This window comes from Lissotriton helveticus, chromosome 11, assembly GCF_964261635.1.
Source record: "Lissotriton helveticus chromosome 11, aLisHel1.1, whole genome shotgun sequence".
Classification (NCBI taxonomy): domain Eukaryota; kingdom Metazoa; phylum Chordata; class Amphibia; order Caudata; family Salamandridae; genus Lissotriton; species Lissotriton helveticus.
In genome coordinates, this window is record NC_136072.1 from 1,066,381,875 (window position 1) to 1,066,404,373 (window position 22,499).

Consider the following 22,499-nt stretch of genomic DNA (forward strand, 5'->3'; position numbering starts at 1 on the left):
AAAAAACACAGTTGATGGACAGAATGTAGAACAATGTCATACAATCACCCCAGTACAAGGATCTGGGCCTAAATCCATCATTTTTTTGCACTCCAGACCGCCCTGGGTTAGACACTGGCTATATGCAAATCAGCTCTGACCCTGTGCCTCATGGGAACAGTCCAGTCCGAACTACCAAGCCATGTCTTTCCCAGACCGGAATCAAGCATCCAAGGACCGGTTTCTGGCTATCAGCCTGGATAGCTTGACTCCAGTGGTGTGGAGAGCCTGGGACTCACGTCTCAGCATACCCAGCCAACTCGGGGTGAAAATTGCAAAAAACACAGTTGATGGACAGAATGTAGAACAATGTCATACAATCACCCCAGTACAAGGATCTGGGCCTAAATCCATCATTTTTTTTTGCACTCCACACCACCCTGGGTTAGACACTGGCTATATGCAAATCCGCTCTGACCCTGTGCCTCATGGGAACAGTCCAGTCCGAACTACCAAGCAAAGTCTTTCCCAGACCGGAATGAAGCATCCAAGGACCGGTTTCTGGCTATCAGCCTTCATTCAGCCTGGATAGCTTGACTCCAGTGGTGTGGAGAGCCTGGGACTCATGTCTGAGCATACCCAGCCAACTCTGGGTGAAAATTGCAAAAAACACAGTTGATGGACAGAATGTAGAACAATGTCATACAATCACCCCAGTACAAGGATCTGGGCCTAAATCCATCATTTTATTGCACCCCACACCACCCTGGGTTAGACACTGGCTATATGCAAATCAGCTCTGACCCTGTGCCTCATGGGAACAGTCCAGTCCGAACTAGCAAGCCATGTCTTTCCCAGACCAGAATGAAGCATCCAAGGACCGGTTTCTGGCTATCAGCCTTCATTCAGCCTGGATAGCTTGACTCCAGTGGTGTGGAGAGCCTGGGACTCACGTCTGAGCATACCCAGCCAATTTGGGGTGAAAATTGCAAAAAACACAGTTGATGGACAGAATGTAGAACAATGTCATACAATCACCCCAGTACAAGGATATGGGCCTAAATCCATCATTTTTTTGCACTCCACACCACCCTGGGTTGACACTGGCTATATGCAAAGCAGCTCTGACCCTGTGCCTCATGGGAACAGTCCAGTCCGAACTACCCCCTTTTGTACCGCTTCTGAACGCCATGATTGTGGCAGGGTATGCTCAGACATGAGTCCCTTGCTCACTTTGCCACTGGATTCAAGCAAACCGGGCTGAAGACGGCTGGAATGCCAGAAACCGGTCCTCGGAAGCTTGTTTCCGGTCCAGGGAAGACATGGCTTGGCAGTTCGGGCTGGACTGTTCCCATGAGGCACAGGGTCAGACTGATTTGCATATAGCCATGTCTGAACTGGGGTGGCAGAGTGGTCTAAAGAACGGTGATGGATTAAACCCAGATCTTTTGACTGGGTGTGAGTGTTTGATTGATTCAGATGCTCCGTCCATCACCACCCCCTTTTGTACCGCTTTTGGCCGTCATGAGTGTGGCAGGGTATGCTCAGACATGAGTCCCTTGCTCACTTTGCCACTGGATTCAAGCAAGCCGGGCTGAAGACGGCTGGAATGCCAGAAACCGGTCCTCTGAAGCTTGTTTCCGGTCCAGGGAAGACATGGCTTGGCAGTTCGGGCTGGACTGTTCCCATGAGGCACAGGGTCAGACTGATTTGCATATAGCCATGTCTGAACTGGGGTGGCAGAGTGGGCTAAAGAACGGTGATGGATTAAACCCAGATCTTTTGACTGGGTGTGAGTGTTTGATTGATTCAGATGCTCTGTCCATCACCACCCCCTTTTGTACCGCTTTTGGCCGCCATGAGTGTGGCAGGGTATGCTCAGACGTGAGTCCCTTGCTCACTTTGCCACTGGATTCAAGCAAGCCGGGCTGAAGACGGCTGGAATGCCAGAAACCGGTCCTCGGAAGCTTGTTTCCGGTCCAGGGAAGACATGGCTTGGCAGTTCGGGCTGGACTGTTCCCATGAGGCACAGGGTCAGACTGATTTGCATATAGCCATGTCTGAACTGGGGTGGCAGAGTGGGCTAAAGAACGGTGATGGATTAAACCCAGATCTTTTGACTGGGTGTGAGTGTTTGATTGATTCAGATGCTCCGTCCATCACCACCCCCTTTTGTACCGCTTTTGGCCGCCATGAGTGTGGCAGGGTATGCTCAGACGTGAGTCCCTTGCTCACTTTGCCACTGGATTCAAGCAAGCCGGGCTGAAGACGGCTGGAATGCCAGAAACCGGTCCTCGGAAGCTTGTTTCCGGTCCAGGGAAGACATGGCTTGGCAGTTCGGGCTGGACTGTTCCCATGAGGCACAGGGTCAGACTGATTTGCATATAGCCATGTCTGAACTGGGGTGGCAGAGTGGGCTAAAGAACGGTGATGGATTAAACCCAGATCTTTTGACTGGGTGTGAGTGTTTGATTGATTCAGATGCTCCGTCCTTCACCACCCCCTTTTGTACCCCCCCAACTCTACGGCATGCCCCCCCACTCTACAGCATGCCCCCCCCACTCTACGGCATGCCCCCCACTCTACGGCATGCCCCTCCACTCTACGACTTACCCCTCCACTCTACACCACTCCAGTCCACTCCACTCTATGGTACTCTACGACAATTTATGCCACTGTACTCTACAACACTATATGCCAATCCACTCTGCGTCCGTGTACTCTACTCTACTCTACCCAACTCCCTCTATGCCATTGTGCAATACTTTTCTCAACCACACTACTCCACTGTATGCCACTCCACTGTACAACTCGCAACTCCACTGTACGACTCGCAACTCCACTGTACGACTCGCAACTCCATTGTATGACTCTCCACTCCACTCCTCGCCACTCCACTCTACGACTCGCCACTCCACTCTACGACTCGCCACTCCACTCTACGACTCGCCACTGCACTCTACGACTCGCCACTGCACTCTACGACTCGCCACTTCACTCTACGACTCGCCACTCCACTCTACGACTCGCCACTCCACTCTACGACTCGCCACTCCACTCTACGACTCGCCACTGCACTCTACGACTCGCCACTGCACTCTACGACTTGCCACTCCACGCCACTCCACGACTCGCCACGCCACTCTACGACTCTCCACGCCACCCTACGACTCTCCACGCCACCCTACGACTCTCCACGCCACCCTACGACTCTCCACGCCACCCTACGACTCGCCACGCCACTCTACGACTCGCCACGCCACTCTACGACTCGCCACGCCACTCTACGAATCACCACTCCACTCCTCTCCACTCCACTCTACGACTCTCCACTCCACTCTACGACTCTCCACTCCACTCCTCTCCACTCCACTCTACGACTCGCCACTCCACTCTACGACTCGCCACTCCTTTCTATGAACCGCCACTTCCTTCTTCAAAACCCCACTCCATTCTTCGACATGCCACTGCATTCTGCGACACTCTACCACACTACACTCTACGCCCTTCCACTCTTTAGATACTCTGACACGCCACTCTGTACCACTGCACTCTACGCCGCTCCACTACCCTTTTCTTCCCTCCACTCTGCGTCCCTTCACTCTATGCTACTCCACTTTATGCCACTCCACACAACTACAGGCCACTCTACTCTGACACTTTACACCAGTCCAAGCCAATCCACTGTATTCCCCCTTATGCCACTCCACTCTAAGACAGTTTAAGCCACTCTACAGCACTCCACTTTACTCTACTCCACTCTCCGTCATTTCACTCCACCACATGCTGCACCTCTCCACGACACTCTGTCCCACTCCACTTTACGGCACTCTCCGCAGCTCCTCTCAACAACACTCTATGCCACTCAACGCTACAACACTGTACAGCATTCTACGCCTCTACACTCTCCTCCACTCCACTCTACGCCCTTCCACTCTTACGGCACTCTGTGACACGCCACTCCACTCTACAGCACTCTGCCACCTTATGACGTGCCCCTCCACTCTATCATCCCACGCCACCCGACTCGATGCCACGCCACTTTACGCCAATCTACTCCATTCTACTCCACTTTACTGTACAACACCCTACTCAACTGCCTCTAACCACTCCACTCCACTTTACTCTACACAACACTCTAATCCACTGTACGCCTATTCACTCTACTCCCTCCATGACCCTCTACAGCACTCCACGACACTCCACTGTACGCCACTCCACTCTACTCTACACCACTCTCCTCTAACTCTAACTTTTAGCCATGATGAACAGCAGTGACGCTGGTGTACAACATGGCTAAACATATTGGTAAACCCAATAGATCTTCATAGGCTGACCTGTTGGCTTTGCCAATGCCCATTTTAAATTAAATTATGGAAAATGTACTAACTGTATTCAACTAGCAGTGCAGGTGTGATTGCAATAGTGTAAACGGTTCTCTGCTTATGGAACTTTAATTTTTGTTTATAAAACGCGTCAAAGTTATTTTCATAAAGTTCTTTTTTTAGGATTGGACGGTGTTTCCACTTTCTTCCATGGCAGTACTGCTACTGCACATCAGTCAATATTGTGATGTAGTAAATACAAATCATGCAAAATGTTGTTTTTAATTGTGTCTTGCAGACCTCGCCAGATACTTTCCTCCTCATTGTGTGATGGTTGACATTTTCTGTAAATTGTATTGTAGTTTTACACAGAATCTTATGATCTCGGAGTCTTTTATAGATTCACTCTCTTGAATCTTCAAAGATAATTGTGGTGCGGGGCCGAACATTGTTTGTGATTCTGCTTCATTATAGCTTGTGTATGTGTCATCAGTTGTCCCGAATACTCCTCTTTGCTTAAAGCTAAACATTTTTTTTCACTTTTTAACATGCAGCTGGCCAGGAAATGAACTCCCGCATTTTGGTAAGTCTTTGTTTATGAGCTCCATATTTTGAATAAAAAGGGTTGTTGGATTATAAAATAATATTTATTTCATATTTTTGAATTTTGGAGTGGCATTCTAATCATGATATATGATTTACTTTTCAAATATTGTAAAAGAGACAGCATGTCAGAGTAATACAAATAATGCCATTGGATGTATATGTGAAATGCAGTTACCATCAACAGTTGAAGACAGTCTTCTTTAAATTTAATCCTGCATGTCCCCGCCCTCCCCCCTTCCTCCCCCACCCTCTCTTTTCCATAATATATATTTCGCAAACACTGGTAACTGATGCTGGCACTGCTTCCTTGTAGGTCATTAAAGCTGCAGAAGACAGTGCTTTACAGTACATGAACTTTATGAACGTGATCTTTGCAGCACAGAAACAGGTAAGCTTAAGCAAGGTTATTTTTTCCTTTATTTTAAATGATGGGATTGATGTTGTATGCATAGATACAAGTGGGAGGCCAATATTTATCTACAAAAAATCTATTCTCACGTAACTCATTAGACCATTCATGTTAACAAAAGAATATTTCTACAAACTTTCTTTCATTTTATTAGTCACATATTGTTGTACACATAGGTGGGGATGTTGGAGGGCACTTGAGGGGTAGGGGTTGTGGTTGGTGTATGAGAGATTGTTAGAAGTGGTATAGAGAAAACAAAATGTGATATTTTGCTTGTGTTTCAGTTTATAACCTAGGTAAGTATGGGTTGATGATGCCTTACACAGCCAAGCCATGTTCTACATCACGTTGCATATAAGAACTTAAAACATTGATGAACTCTCTCCCCTTCTGTTTTCATTGGCTCTGGAGCCGCTTGCGGCCTGGATCCGATGGTCTCCGCAGTGGGAGGATAGGATTTCTCTGTATGCAGACGATATTTTACTTTATTTGACCTCACCTAGGAAATCCCTGGATGAGGTGTGCGATGTGTTGACCTCCTTTGGCCGGAATTCGGGACTATCTATAAATTGGGGCAAATCACTTTTGTTCGTTCTCAGTGGGGATACTCCGCTTCCTCCACGAAATTGTCAGATTCAAAAAGCTAGGGGTGGCTTCAAATATTTAGGGATATTTGTTTCCTTGGATCCTATAGTTCGTTATGAAAGAAATCTCCTCCCCCCCTTGGTTAGACTTAGAAGCGATGTCGCGGGTTGGAAGAAGCTCCCTCTTTCTTTGTTGGGACGTGCAACCCTTTTTAAAATGATGTCTCTGCCTCGTTTTCTATACGTTTTACAAAACACTTTAGATGTAGTACCCGCTAGCTATTTTTGGGAGGTTGAGGGGTTACAGAGCAGTCTGTTGTGGGACGGTAGACCCCGGATTGCGTTGGCCAAATTGACACTTCCGTGGTATGACGGCGGGATTGCGCTCCCTGATATACAACGCTACTATTGGGCCTCTCAATTGGCAGCAATTAACTTAGGCACGCATGGGCCCCCTTCTGGTCCTGGATATGCAATGTATAGATGGCTTCTTCCTGGAGGCAATTATAACAGAGCATTGTATGCCAGGATGGCCAGAAACGTGTTGACGGGGCCGACTAAGCATGCGATGCAGATCTGGCATGACGCGACTAGCTCTTTGGGAATATAAGGTCGTTTGACGCAGGCCACCCCCCTGTTTGAGTCTGCCATGTTAGGCAAACTCTGGAACACGAAAGGTTTTGACAGGTGGGACTTGATTGGGCTCTCGACTATCGGCGATGTCTGGGCTAAGGGTAGGCTCAAAACGTTTCCGGAATTGAAACCTGAATTCAATTTGAGTAGTACTGAGTACTTTTGCTATGCGCAGGTCAGACATGCGTTGACGGCGGCCCTGCCGGAGGTAGCGGACCTGCCCGAGGCGTCACCTCTTGAATATAGGATTTTAGATGGACATCTGGCCGAAAAAACTATTTCCCTTATTTATAAGAAATTGATCAATCATAGGGCGGATCTCCTGGTTTCATTACGTGATAAATGGTCACAAGATGGTGTTGAATTAGATAATGAGAACTGGCAAGCGGCTGTGTCCTCGCCAAAGGTGGTCACAATCCACGCACGACTTCGACTTGTTCAGTTGAAAATATTGCATAGGGTCTATGTCACAGGACCCTGCCTGGTTCGGATGGGGCTGTCGGACACGGGTCTGTGCAGACGAGGGTGTCGTCTTGTGGGTACGTTCCTCCATATTATACGGGAGTGTTGCTTTGTGGTTGAATATTGGAGGGGGTTCACGATGTCAAGCAGGAGGTGTTGGGGGTGGCTGTGTTACCAGAGGCAAGGAGGTGCCTCCTTAATATTTGGGAGTCCACTGATCCTAATGTGGCGCAGATCGCCTCTAGGTAATATGACAGCGAAAAGGAATATTACACCGAGGTGGGGGTCAAAAGGTCACTGACCATCGAAGAGTGGAAAGAGAATATGGATTGGTGTATGTTCCGTGAAAAAACGGTTTGTGGCGTGGGGCCGCCCACGTAAGTGGACATCTGTGTGGGGGCTGTGGAATCGACATAGGGGAGACATATGTGTGCCTCCCATTGCTTCTCCCATTGACGTTCCTACCTCTCCTTGATTGTTTTTATTGGTGTATTGTATTTTCCGCTTTCTCTCCCCCCCCCCCCCTTTCTGTTTTCTCCTGACGTGATGATATACAATATGGGACGGTGTCTCCCCACTGTTATGCCTTTGTATTGTTTTTGATGCCTTGTTCCAATAAAAAGAAATATATAAAAAAAAAACATTGATGAACTGCCCTGCACAGTGCCTTATCTTTCCTGCTGGATTTTGTAACACAAATAAACATCTACCTTCCCTCTCTCAGGAACTATCCAAATCTGGGGGAAGTTGTTGGTGGATACTTTCAGGTCCGAATCGGTCAATAATTTGGGAAGATTGGTGTGGTTGTAAGCAAGTGAAATAGATCTCTACAGAAATCCTACACAAGAGACACGCTGGAAGAAAGCTAACGCCCTTTTCAATGTTATCTTTCCTTTGACTTTCTCAGTTGTGGTATCCTTGTGTCCTTACTCAACATCTGATCCTTGGGTCCTCTTGTGAGAAGTCTGAAAGCACTGCTTATCTTGGGAATTTCTGTTTCAGTCAACATCACCAGTATTGTGATCCGGGACAATTGGTTTGCTTCCACGAATCCTCACTTTTTTGGAAGTGCCAAGAACTCTTAAGCATTAATTGCTTGAGCATTTTTTCAGTTTAATTAATGTAAAGTCAATTTGAACAATAAGGGTCACACCAGAGACCATTTTTTAGTCCCAATTTGTTCCTACTTAGATTCACTATATCTACTTTTCTAGGGCACCCTGCATTTCCTTCTCTGTTTTTGCTTATCAACATTTCGTCCATAGCAGTAACCTTCTATCAGTTCTCCGAAGTGTATTTTATAAAGCCTTGAGTTCATATGTTGAAAAGGACTCAACCTGAAACTGTCTTTTGTTTTGAGTACTTCGCGTTTCCGATCTCCTCTGGTTTCACTACTTGAATGGGAATCTTTGTCGTAGAAAAATGTCCCTTGTTGCCTAGTCTGATTCATGGCACAGCTTCACCAAAATAATTGTAAGCAAGTAGAATACTTGTTCAGTGCATTTTAGAGGCTGCTGCTTGGGATAAGGAACCTAATTAATTTCCAAAACGTGGATCCACAATAACTTTGAGTATGGGTAGAATCACCTAACCCCAGGCACTTGGTTTTGCTTCTTTAGCTCTCCACTCCGCCCTCAGACATTCCTTCATTCCTTTCGCATCATAGCAGGCAATTGCTTTGGATATTCGATTGTTACATTATTTATGCTGGCTGCCCCAAACCCTCATTACTCCATTATATTATGAAAGAGTGTCTTGCCCCTATATTTAGCCCGCACAAAAGTATTTTCAGCCTACAACTCGCATTCATGAAGTACCATCTTACTTCCCTGGTTCAAGACATAAAGAGGGGAATGTTCACCTCGAATGGCCATGGGATACGCAGAGCTCTCCATGCTTTGCCTCATTTTATCTCTCTTTTGTTTTAACTAAAATGTTTCTCTGTGTGCCTTCTCATCTTAACGCCTTCCGCGCTAAGCGTTTTACCGCGCTGCGCTGAAGATTCGCAATTACCGCGTTACATGACGAGTTCAGCTCTTCATGAGCGTACGACAGGCGTACCTCATGACGAGCTGAGCTCGTCATGAGCGTGGAAGGGGTTAATATGCTTTTCTGTATCTACAGGTAGCAACCAGAAAAGCATAATTCAATGAGAAGGGATGCTGAAAAGCAATTCATGCTTTTAAAATATCTAGTTTAGTAGTTTTATGAGGAGCATTTTGGCAGTATAAAAGTGATCAATTGGTTACCTTGAGGATTTCTGAAAGAGGTGAACATTGTTTTAAGCTGCAACCTTCATAGCTTCCCTTTTCCTTCATCTTTTTATGTTTTAATGGAGAAATGTGTTTTGGGCCCAACAATTATGTTGTATTTGAGATCGGCAGTGATCCTGTGTGAGAATTGTTTGTTAACTATGGAAGAATACGAATCTCTGCCATGAGTGCCCACAGTTATTCCTCAATCCTCTTACCAGATTTCATTCAAGACAAGATTCAGAACCATCGAGGAAAGTTTTCGGGCGGTGGTCCTCTAACAGAATATTGAGTTTTGAATGTTGTCCCACAGAGTATTGTGGGCAAAATATCATCATGTACTTATTTTCTCAATGTTGTGATAGTATATATTTTGGCAGGACCATACTTTTAATCTCAATATTCTGAAATACAGTTGTTTCAGGCTTAGGGGTTTAATGTGGATTGCCTCTTTTTGGCAAAATAGAGATTCACTCTTGGAGAGAAAGCGTATGTTTTCTGTGAGGCGAGGGCAACTATAGCCTTGCCTTATAAGTTAGTATAAACCGAGAACCAGGAGGCATCTCAAAAGCAGTTTCTTAAAACTAAACCCCACAAAATCAGAAATTCTCCCCATCTTCAACACAATTAACAAGTGAACTCACTTTAGCTGCCCTCTTTAGGCGTCCTATGTCCTCAACAAGCTATCTCTGTCTGCGATCTAGAAATTATACTTGACCCCAAACTAAATATGGATCATCAAATAACCAAAGTTACAAACATCTGTTAGTTCAGATTAGTCTGCTTAGAAGAATCATGACCTTTTTACCTTTCTCATATTAAGTAACGTTGGCCAATGCCTTTATACGATTGATTAAACTACAGTAATTCTGTATACATTGACCTTCCCAAAAATTCCACTGGTAGATTACAAAAAAAATATATATTCCCCGATAAAAGTAATCTTCGATGTAAAAAGAAATATTGATTTGGTGTCTTTTCATCGACAACAACTCCTCTGGCTCTCAATACAATCATATTGCCTAAAGCTCATAATGTATTATGGTAGTGCCCCTGATTTCTGAAGGATACATTTAAACAAATTCTTCCCCTAGAACACTCTGGGGTGGTGACAAAGCCTTATTTGTGATCTTGTCTACAAAACTGGTCAGATGGGCCGGACTTGCCTTCAGGGTACCGGAAGCCCTACATTGCAGTAACCTCCCTTTGCAGCGTTAAGCATCTACTAGCCTTTAAGGAAGCCATTAAAGACTCACTTTTCAGCAATCGTGAAGTCATTAATTGACTGATCTCCTTACCTGTGCTATATTCCAGCGGAAGGAGACTCCCCTGAAGTGACCGTGCGCTGCCAAGAAATTCCCATAAATTAAATAACACACTGAGGTAAAGTTTCAGGCAGAGTCTACCAGAATATTGCGTTCTTAATATTGTTCTGCTAAAGTATTGAGGACAAAACATCATTATATACTTCTGTTCTCAATATTGTGGTTGCCCATATTTAGGCTTCTGCGCTTCTTCGTTGATACATACATACAACATTATTTCTGTTTAACTAGCACAACGGAATTTAACTTTTAATGCATGTGAATACTGGTCTTTGCAAATGCTGTCTCCTCGTTGTTGCAATTTTAATGATATTCCTCCTCTGTCTGTTCTATTTCAGAATGTTTTGATTGACGCCTGCGTATTAGATACAGATTCGGGACTCCTTCAGCAGGTGCATGTTTGCTTTATGGAACTACCCATTGGCTTGTGGCATAAAACACTGTTTTAATAAAATCTTTACAGACCTTGCTTGTGGTACATAAAAACATCAATCACTTAAGAACGAAGTGTAGAAACCTGGATGTTCATTGCGCAGATCAGACAAAGCAGTGATTACTAGGTAACAACAGAAAAGTTATCTCCCTGTGGTAAATATGTATTGGGAAGTGTAGAGTCTGTCTATTAACCTACATGAATTAATGCAAAAAAACGAAAACTGAGAAACCGCATTTGCGGACACCAAGTCATAGAAAACCAATTTTAAGAGATGATAATTTTAAGGAATTACATAGAAATCGAGAATTAAAGGGAGCATTTTAAAGAAAATATAATTTAAAAAAAAAATTCAAAGTTACATTAAAGTTGGGTGGGGTTTAGGGGCAGTGAGGGAGGTTTTTGGGTTAATTGATAGGTGATGTTTAGGGGTGATGAGTTTTTAAGGGTCAGGGATCGATGGAGGCCAGAAGTAGAAAGGGTTTTTTAGGGTTCAGGGATAGATGAAGTTTACAGGTGGTGGTGGGGTTTTAGGGATCAGGAATGGGTGTTTTTTTTCCAGAAAAAACTCCAACGCATCCAGAACGCTTCAGCCAGGCTCATACTAGACATCCCGCGTAAAGAACACATCTCTGGTCACCTGAAAAACCTCCACTGGCTCCCCGTAAATAAGAGGATTACTTTCCGCCTCCTAACCCACGCACACAAAGCACTTTACGAACTTGGACCCGTATGCCTCAACTCACGACTGTCCTTCTACACCCCCTCCCGTCAGCTACGATCCTCCAACCAAGCCCTTGCCACTGTACCTCGCATCAACAAAACCACCATGGGAGGTAGATCCTTCTCCTACCTGGCAGCTAAAACTTGGAACTCTCTCCCCACTCACCTCCGCCTTACTCAGAACCACCTAGCATTCAGAAAGCAACTTAAAACTTGGATATCCGAAAAGTAAGTCCCCATCCCTCCTCAAGCGCCTTGAGACCCTATGGGTATGTAGCGCGCTATATAAATCTCTTGACTTGACTTGACTTGACTTGGAGTGTAGGGGTGCTGAGGTGTTTTTAGGGTTCATGGATGGGCAGAATTGAGTTTTGGTGAGAATATTTAAGATTCAGTGATGGATGGAGGTTAGGGGTGGTGAGTAGTTTTAGCGGTCCGGTATGGGTGGCATTTAGGATTAAGGAATGGGTGGAGGGTTCGGGTGGTGAGGGATATTTAGAGTTCAGTAATGGGTGGAGTTTAGATATAGAAAGATTGTTTTAGGTTCAGAGATGGATAGAGTTTAGGAGTGCAGAGCAATTTTTTAGACGTCTGGGACAGATGTTGTTTAGGGGGTGGCAAGGGTTATTTTCAGGTATAGGTGGAGTTTAGAGGTGGTGTGGCGTTTAAAGGCTTTAGGGATGGGTAGGATTTAGGGGAGGTGAGTAGCTTTTAGGGTTCAGGGAGGGGCGGAGTTTAAAGGTTTGGGATATTTGAAGCTTAGCCATAGTGAGGTAATTGGGGGTAGGGATGGATGGTTTTGTGTGCTGGTGCGTGATCAGTGAATTAAAAGCATCTAGAGTAATTGACAATATAAAAGATGTTAATTTGAAATAATATACCCTAAAATAAAGGAGTGAGATAAATACCTCAGACAAAAATGGGTTTGAAAGTAAGACCTGCATCCATTGCATTTACACCTTAAGATATTAGCATGGAAAATCCAATTTCGAAAAAAAGACATTCCATGAATTGGTTTCTATGAAATGGTAAATGCCATTTATCATGCAAATTTCCATTAAACAGTTTCGGTGACAAGGTTTCTCAGTAATGGTATTTCATAAATGGGTTTCTATGAAATCACATACAGCCCCTGTCTAACACCTTGGGGACCTGTTTCTATCTGTGCCATACATAGTTGGCATAATGTAGTATTGACTTTTTTCCAGTGTTTTAAATTTGGCATTCATAAATAAATCTTCAAGTAGCCATCCTTTTTATTTATGCAGAATACATATTCTTGCATGAATAGTCTTTGACTTAGCTATAGATCTCCAAATGCTCAGCTTTAGTGTATCTGAACCCAGGGTGTTTTCAGCATTCTGTCCAGATTCTATAGCGTTCATTCAGCCAGGGTCCAGTCTAACACTTTTGCTGGTGAGCCTGGTATACCAAACCCTCAGAACCTAACTACTGCCTTCCTATAAGCACATGAGACTTCTGGTTGGCAGTGTCAAGCTAGTACACCACATTCTGCAAGTTCAAAACAACAAAGTAACACTGAAGTTCCACCACGTACACTGGTGGCGGCACCTGAGGGTCTAGTTAGCGTACTGGGTTTATTGTAAAAGATTCACCTGTCCAGACCATTTCCAAAATATTGGCTTTTTGCTCTTTGGAAAATTCAGCCTGAGCCATTGGTAAAGGTATGCAAAATTTGTGGCGCCTTTATCATTCTAAATAAGTTACAAAAAATATGGGGAGTTCATTTTTTCTGTGTTGGCCGAGAAAAGGTCTACTAAGCACTTAACATTACGACGGGTAAATATTGCCTTCTGTCATAAAGGTCCGTATGTAAATGTAAGAGGGGCGTGGTCATTGAGATTGGAGTTTTGTCATTTACTCTTATTTGATTTGTAATCCAGATATCTCCCCAACTAGTCTATAAGTAAAGCAATGGACAAATTATCCTGGGGACTTTGACGTGCAGTGGAAAAGTATCTGTGCATAGTAGGAGAGATGCATCCCACATTCACAGTAAGCTCTTTTCCAACCATTACCAATCAGTGTAGAACATTTTTAAGACCGATTCAGGTACCTGGTGTCTTGTTGCCCAGTAGTTTTATACCGTCGTATGCTGGCTCTCCTTTGGAGGCAAACCATTCTGTCGGCTTAGTTGCTAATGCAGTTGCAGGTCTCTGACCTAGTACTATCGATTTTACCTTCAGCGAAGGTCCAATTCCAGAGCAGACTTCTTCAACCAGACACGTCACTTAAAATCTATCAGGAAAAGTTACAGAAAAAGAAGCCTCTCCAGTCTAACATAGGGTCTGTCTGCATTTAGTTATTGGAGTAATGACCTTTGCATGTGGTCTGTAAATTAATACAAACTTACCTTCCAAATCATAAGAATGATGGTAAAAATGCAGAGCAAACACAAGGAGATAATGGACGGAGCGCGGAAACTTTTCAGATACTCACCCCCAGTCACAGATCTGGATTGAATCCATCATCGTTCTTTAGCTCACTTCGCCAACCCCAGTTCAGACACAGCCATATGAACATCAGTCTTGACCCCATGCCACATGGGAACAGTCCAGCCCGAACTGCCAAGCCATGTCTTCCCTGGACCGGAAACAAGCATCCTGGGACCAGTTCCGGGCTAACAACCCTCATCAGCCAGGCTCGCTTGAATTCAGTGGCCAAGTGAGCAATCTGGGCATACCCTGCCAACTTAGGGCAAAAAAGCAAACACAAGGAGAAGATGGACGGAGCTCTGAAACTTTTCAGACACTCACCCCCAGTCATCTCCTTGTGTTTGTTAAAAAAGCAGAGCAAACAAATGTGATCAGAGTAGTGAGACTTACATCCCTAGACCTACTTCAGACTTCAGGACTGGTCTGCTGGTTAAGCTCGATGTTCAGAGGGAGTGCCTGGTGGTCAGTAGTTTGTCTAAGTTAGCTTGGTTGTAAGGGGCCCTGTTAAGACACTTTCATTTGTCACTGCCACCCTTTGTCTTCTTCGACAAGTCTAGGGCGACATGGTCTAAATAACATGGCAACTGTATTAAGAGATGATAACTATAGTTTGTAAATCTGGCTTTTCCGCTTGATTACATTATCCGACACACAGAATAGGGTGCTACAAATTGTCCTCTAGCATCTAGAAACCTCTGCCTGCATCCTGACTCCTGCAGGAGCCTGCCTCCATCCATTGCTATGGCACCATAGCAGCCGGGTTCCACCTACAAAATACTTAGAACAAATTGTCAGCAACTTTACTTTTACCTATCTTAATTTCCACTCTTGTTTGTGTAATGTGAATTTTGTAGCACCGATTGGTACTAATGTTTTGTACTGTGATTCTGCAAGCAGGAAGTGGAGTGTGAAATTTGTTCAGAACACAAATTAATAGTTTTTGCACGGCATTAATTCAAAATATTGTTGCAATGTGTGCAGGCTTGCGACATCACTGGCGGGATCTACCTGAAGGTTCCTCAGAAGACATCCCTGCTGCAGTATTTGCTGGTAAGCCTGTGCATATATATTTTTTTGTTTGAAAAAGATAAGCAACCTTATCTTGTATTTGTAACTAAATACACATGAAAACCCATGGTGTATTTGAAACAAGTCAATGTTTAGACATTTGATTAGTCTAGCTCAGATTTAAATGTGTCATGCTTAATTTCTCTAGAGTTCATCTATAACATCTCCAAATTCCACCTGAATGCTGTTCCTTGTTATGATATGTAGACGGCCACTGTTTCCATACGAGGAAGGGAGATATTTCAGAGCAAGTAGAATATTTTATGTAAGCATTGAGCTCCCCATGGATAGTTTATTTTGGCCTGGTTATGAAGCTCTTCTCTACCAAAAAAGATAGTAGCCTTCTGTAAAGCAAAACAGCATGAAGATGCCCAACATCTCCGATCGAGAACTATCACATGACGATATCATGTAAACCAGAAAGAACAGTGTGAGAAAAAAGCAACATCTTGAAACCATTATGGATTAGTACAGGAGCCAATCATAACAGGCAGTGAGATAATTTATAGGAGCATAGAGGGCTACAATTGGACATTATGAAGCAGAAAGGAAAAAACCTATAACGAGGAGGCAAAAGGAAGTAGAAGGGCGAGAAGGTACAATAAAGTAGAAGAGTGGAACCAGAACGGATGAGAGAAGAATAATACCAGATGAGGGAGGGGCACCGAGATGTAGGTTCGGTAAGAGAACGAAATTCGGTAAAAAAATCAAGGTAGAGTTGGGTGATGAACCACAGATGGTCCTAGGGATAGAGAGCGAAACACAAGAAGGCATGTGAGAAGATTGGAGGCAGCAGCTAGTCAGATACTTTTAACTTATGTTTTTCTACTTCCTTTGGAAGGTCTACTGTGGGGCAGGTCTATAGGGACGCAGCTGCCCCAGAGAATGATTGTGGAGCATCTTTGTAGATTTAGGGCAAGGTATAGAATGGGTGCCCATGCCATGCAGGGGGCACCATATCAATCCTGCAAGCAGAAAATATGAGGTTCATGTTTTTTAATTGATTCTCACTTAATGAAGACTGGCACATCTCATGAACGCCACAGCTAGAAAAGGGAATGCCAACATCTTCTTTATAAGGAGTTCTTTATGTCGGCTGTTTTGGTGTCCTTATGCCTGTGTTTCTTTGCTAGTGGGAACTTATGTTCTTGTATTTATCCATTAAATCCTCTTCTTACAACTGCTTCCACTGTAACCTCTCAGTCAGAGAAATGTGGGGCTTGCTTTCATGATCTTTAAAAGTGCCATACTCTATATTGTACCGCTAGGTGTCAGTGTTGCACTGGTAAAGTAGGGAATGCTCACAAAGTAGGAAATAGACGATACATAAGGGATCATGCAGCACACGTTCTCCACCATCTTTGGTTAAGGAACACAGCTTAGTACTGAGTGAGAGTCAATAGACCTTGATGACCAAGTGAAATGAGTGGGTTGTCCTTGTACGGTTCTCAGTTGGACGGCAGCCAGCCCCTCTATTACCTCCCTCCCTTGTCCAGAGATGTAGCAACCCTTTCTCCCATCCTAGTTCTAGAACAAATAATACTAATTCGTATTTGTAAAGTGTGAACCTATCACCCCTCCAGGGTTTCAAGGCGCGGGCTGTCGGGGATATTGAGTGAGCTATTACCCAGAGTTACATGATGCTGAGCTGCCGCCGGTGCCGGGGATCGAACCACGGTCCCCGCGCTCCAAAGTCAGCGCTGGGCTGAAATGATGAGACTGTGAAAGTATTATAACGAGTCTCTTTGAAGTTATTTCAAAGGCACTCAACGGTGGTACTGCTGCAGAGTTAAGATGTATTTTTTTCATCCTGAGGTGGATGAGGGCAAAAATGGAGAGAAGATGGGGACCCATCTTTGCACCTGCTCTTTAGAACTGCCATGCTGATTACTGGCAGGACCCGGCCCAATTAGAGCCCAGCTCTAGGGTACAGTGATGTCCCCACTTTACAAAAGCAAACCACATTCATGTTATGTAGAAAACGTGTAATTATTGTCTGCCTCCACTAGAATACTGCTGATATCAGAATAAGGGCCAGATGTACGAAACCTTTTACGGTTGCAAACACTCAGAATCCTAGTTTTCGCTGCAAACAGGTTTTCCCATATGTACCAATCCAACTTTAGAAGTTGGTAAAGTGTTTTTGCCTCCGAAAATAGGATTGCAACTGGACGCTGATTCCGTATTTAGATGGAGAATGTTGGATACTGATTTGTTATCCAGTGGGTCAGTGGTTTGTGACCTTAATTCTGGTCACAATTCATAAAAGTTTCCGACTCCCAAGTTGAATTGGTGACTGACTCCCAAAGACGAACGGACTTATTTTGGACCCTTTCACTTTTGTGAATTTTTAAAAAAGTTTTATGAGGTGTAGGCACTGTTCCAGGAACCACTGCCAATGCTCAGTGAATCTTAAAAAAATATTTTTTAAAAGCAGCCTCGTTTCTTCTTCGTTGCAGGGCTAATTCCCCCATGGCGCGGGGGGGGGGGGGGGAGAGGGGCCGCACGCGGTGCTCGTGACGAGCTCAGCTCGTCATGCAGCACAGTGGAGCTGTGCTCATGACTCACAACTCCGCTCACTTAATGAAACGCCCCGCAGAGGAGGGGAATTATCCCCACGTGGGCGTTCCGCGGCCGTTATGACAAGCTCAGCTCATCATGAGCACAGCGCCACTGTGTCTCATGACGAGCTGAGCTTGTCATGAGCGCCGAAGGTGCTAAGAAATACTGTCTGCTTTTGAAAAAATACATATATATTCTTTATTTAAAGTCAGTCACCAACCTGGAGGCCCACTAACTACTATCCTTGTCAGTTTGTCCATTCTGAGCGAGTCACAAGTTGCAATCTACCTGATAAATATTTATTTAAGTCGGTTCACAAAATTCAGTAGGGGTCGCAAAAAGACGGGTCGCATTGCTGCTGCTTTTTGTGACTTGCATAGTCATTTATCTGGCCATAAGCCCTAAGCATTCAGAATCCCTTTGATTTTTTTTGAGCGAAAATACATTTTCAAGAGGTCAGAAAAAAAATTTGAACCTTAATACGAATATAATCAATGTTACATGTGGTCGAGAATACAGATAAAGAGGAATTCCTATAGAATTAAAAATACACTGACTCCATCTGTGACTCTGTTCTTTAAAACAATACTTCCATTGCATGAGATCCGTTTTTGCTACCAGCATTAGGTAAGCACAGTCCCTGGTCCTGGTTGCTGTAAGTGCCATAGAGGTTGAAAAACAGCACCTGCCCTAAGTGAAGGAACTAGGAACTACCTAGCTTCACGTGCATCACTTAAAACAGAGAGTGCATCCAATGTTAGCTAATGGCAATAGACTAAAGCAGTCCTACACCATCTTTTAAAGGTAAAATTCTACCCATCAGGACATACAAGTATGTATTAATATAGCACAACCCTAATGGATGGTGGGGTGCCAAATGGAGAGCTGTATATAACAGAAGGGATGACGACTAGTCCAGGTAGAGGAGCAATACAGGATTGTATATTCTAATGGGGAAGGAGTTGAGTTACTAGGCTGAAGGAACCGGATGGCCCTTTTTGATTGAGAAGGTGTGTGCCTTGAGGTTTTGTGTCTTGAGTTTCTTTCCACGTTGCGAGCATGATACTGAGTAAAGGCCATTGGCCTGTAAAGAAAGCTTGGTTACAGGTGGACTCCATTTGTTAACAAGGAGGGAACAGGAGTGGCAAAAGCAGGGTAGGCTACACGTATGTGCACCGGTGGGGCGGGCGGGAGAACAACTCACCCTCACAAAGAAACCGCCACTGGGGAAAGTTTTTTTTGTTTTTTGCTCTCTAGAGGGTACAAATTCATATAAATAGATGTATTATAGTCACAACTGACACTTAAGAATCAGACAATGTCAGTCCTCCACTCGAGTTGTGTAGCGCAGCAGGTGCCATCTGATCTGAAGAAATAAATGCACTGAGAGTGGCAGAGGAAAACAAAGACTTGCCTTTTTGCTGCTTACATTTATTTTTGGGAAAAGGAGAGCACATGTCAGATTTTGGGGACTAAGGGCTCAGTGGAATGCTTATGAGGACTCAAAGCCAGTGATTTACAAAATTAGAATAGCTTTATGACTGCAGAAGTACAAGTAACAATAAACCAAATGTATTTGGCGAGTCGGAAAGTCTTCTAACTCACGAAGTGTCTTTTGAGGCTCATTCTGAATTGCAAACTAGAGGGGGCATGAAAGGGGTTTCAGCCTCCAACAGGCCTACATACATTGACTGCACATACCAGGATGGTGATGTCCATTCCTCCATTTTCAGAAAGACACAAAGTGCCTCCAGCGTTTATATTAATGAGGTAGGAGATTGTGCGACCTCCAATGAATGTCCGTTTTGAGAAGGAAACGATTAGTATACCAGTGGCATCACAGAACCGAATTGCAGTTTGCATATCGGTTGGTGTGCAAAAATGCACCACCTGCTTTGTGACCTGCCTTTTGTACTTCAGACCATAAATTAGTTGAGTATTGCTTATATGCAGCCACCATTTTATTTCCTTGTTTTAAAAGCCCTTGCATCACTAACTCTGCTTTGTGAACATGCTTCCCTTTCAGTGGGTTTTCCTTCCTGATCCAGAACAAAGGGCCCAGTTAATACTGCCACCACCAGTGCATGTGGACTATCGAGCTGCCTGTTTTTGTCATCGCAACCTCATTGAAATCGGATACGTTTGTTCTGTGTGCCTGTCCAGTAAGTTTGCCAGTAGACATTATTTTAAGTTACTAGTTAGTGTTATTTCCAGTTGTTTAATCTAAAATGTATGTTTTCTCATCCCTTAGTATTCTGTAACTTCAGTCCTATTTGTACCACGTGCGAGTAAGTACTGGCATTTTATTTGTTTTTTTTTTTAATGTATTTATTGGTTTTTAGAAGATATACACAGCAAGCCCCATAGTGTTACACCATGTTTAGTTAGTAGCCATAGTGGGAAATCCACACAGGTATTTAAGATGAAAAAACTTAACTGCATAACCAAGAATGGGAAAAAAGCATATATAGCAACCAGGCAGGTTATCTAGAAAGGAGAGGATCATAACAAAATGCGACATGAAATATCCTTCCATACAGTAGCAGAATGCGGTGCATAAGTGTTATACCCAATCCAATTGTGAAAAAAGGCAAAGCAATAACAAAACCACAATTTTCTCCATAGTGAATGCAGTGAGTTGTATAATACAAACCGCCACATCATAAATAAAAAAAATGGAGAAGACATTGACTTGGTCTAGGGGAACGGGGGGGGACGAGGGAACCAGGGAAGGGGGAAGGAAGGAGTTTCCTCAAAGCTGTGGGGTAGGGCAATCATGGGTAGCGTGTTCTGGAGCGTCCCGTAGGGAGGTATTGACAGAGCATGGCGAAGATGGGATGTGTCACATTCGCATTTGTAGGTTGGCAATTGGCAGCCATGGAAAGTTGAAAGTTTTGGAGGGGTTGCCATACATCCTTTGGCCAGGTATATGGGAGGTTGGAGAAAAACGAACCATTCCCTTGGCATTTCATTTTGAGCGGTACTCATGACATTCAAATTCATATTGTCTGTTCATAATCAAGTTGCAAACTTTGGTGTGTTTGTGCATAAGCATGCTTCTGTTCTTGTATTAGTATCACAATGGGGAACCTACTACCAAGGAGACTTCATCAATAACTATCTTTGTGGAGACTGATGTGCACTGTTGAACAGCCCCTAGAGTGCTTGTGCAGCTTGTCCTACTTGTTTTCCTTCAGCGCTTTAATGCTGAGCATTTACTTTGCTCAGATGTCATAACTATACTGGTGATCCAAGTTGACTTAGAGTAATAATCAGAAATTAACTATTAATGCTACTTAAATGCCAGGTCCACAGAGTAATATGTATACCTAGATGAGAGAATATATGAACCACTGAAAACTTTTAGCCAAAGGAAGGTGAAGGGCCTTTACTCTGAAGAGACTATATTGTTTACTATAAAAACCTGTCGACGTTCCCATTAAAGAACACTTCAAGCGATGTTATTGTTATGATTCAAAACCTAAACTCCACTGGAATACACAACTTGTAGTGAGCATTGGAACCATAACTCTCCCTCACTCTCAAATGCCCTCATGAAAAATAAGCTTGGAGCATGAAGCAATTTCTGAATTTTATATAGATTTGTCACCACAATTATTTTCCAATCAAAAAAACTATTTCTTACAGGAAATGTAACTTAACTATAACAACAATCTACATTGCCTTGTCTGTAATGTATAATATACATTTTAAATATGTTCATACAAAAGTGTGCTATTTGGTTGTGATGTTCTCTATTACCCCATAAGGACTTCCTCTGGCACTGTCCATTATTTTAATCCGACAAAAACGAATCATTTGAAAAAACAATACTTAAAAAATAAAGTCATGTATTCAGTCAACATTATTTAAACCCGTAAAATTAGTCAAACTTAAAAAATACGGCATTTCAGAGGTTTCAATACTAATGCATACTCCACTTGTCCTTTATCAGTGAAATAAAGCATCAAACAGCTAACAAATAAATACATTACAGCCCTAAAGTCTACGACAAATGATAACCCATTAAAAAAGCATAATAAAACAACATACAAAAATGACCAAAAGTAATTATAAATAAACTGCAACTAACTTATATGAAATACATTTACAACCATGCAAAACAATGCAAGACCTAAAAGCAGAATATAAACACAAAAATACACCAAATGAGAGGAAAACTCATTGTAAACTTTGCATGAATTTAGACATTATGATAAGGGATGCTGTAAGATAAAAATGAACTGGTAAATAATTGAGGCTAGGTAAGAAATGTGACCCGATTTGTATAATTGATGGCCAGAGATTGTGAAATCTCCTGTCATTTTTAGGATCTTAAATGGTAGTTGTTTATTACTAACACATTCAGATTCAGCCTGGAAGTTGTATAGTTTCAATTGATGTGCACTGCAATACAGGATGTAGTACAATCTAATTAACAGTTGAATCTTCTGTCTGTCTTAGGTTGCCTAAAGCTGACCTTGCAAAGATAAAAGGTTTCTAGCTGCAATTATCATTTCTCCTGGGATAAAACCTCAGACAAGTATATTCTAATGTACCTCCATTCACCTTCTAACCTGTGTCTTTGCGCCAGCTCAGGACCACACCTGGCTGCTGCACTTGCTAGAATTCTATGCAATCGGACCATACTGTCTTGTTCATTTCCCTGTGAAGACCAGGCG

At 43.4% G+C, this 22,499-nt stretch overlaps 1 protein-coding gene across 4 annotated transcripts in view; it reads left to right on the forward strand.

The window, feature by feature from the left end:
• Positions 1–22,499, forward strand: part of GTF2H3 (general transcription factor IIH subunit 3) — a 99,667-nt gene that overhangs the window by 73,915 nt on the left and 3,253 nt on the right. For all 4 annotated transcript variants that reach the window (XM_078667617.1, XM_078667618.1, XM_078667619.1 and 1 more), the window contains exons 7-12: positions 4,859–4,887; positions 5,224–5,298; positions 10,914–10,967; positions 15,169–15,237; positions 19,844–19,979; positions 20,069–20,105. In XM_078667617.1, coding sequence (XP_078523743.1) covers positions 4,859–4,887; positions 5,224–5,298; positions 10,914–10,967; positions 15,169–15,237; positions 19,844–19,979; positions 20,069–20,105 — 400 coding nt within the window. The remainder of the gene's footprint in view (positions 1–4,858; positions 4,888–5,223; positions 5,299–10,913; positions 10,968–15,168; positions 15,238–19,843; positions 19,980–20,068; positions 20,106–22,499) is intronic.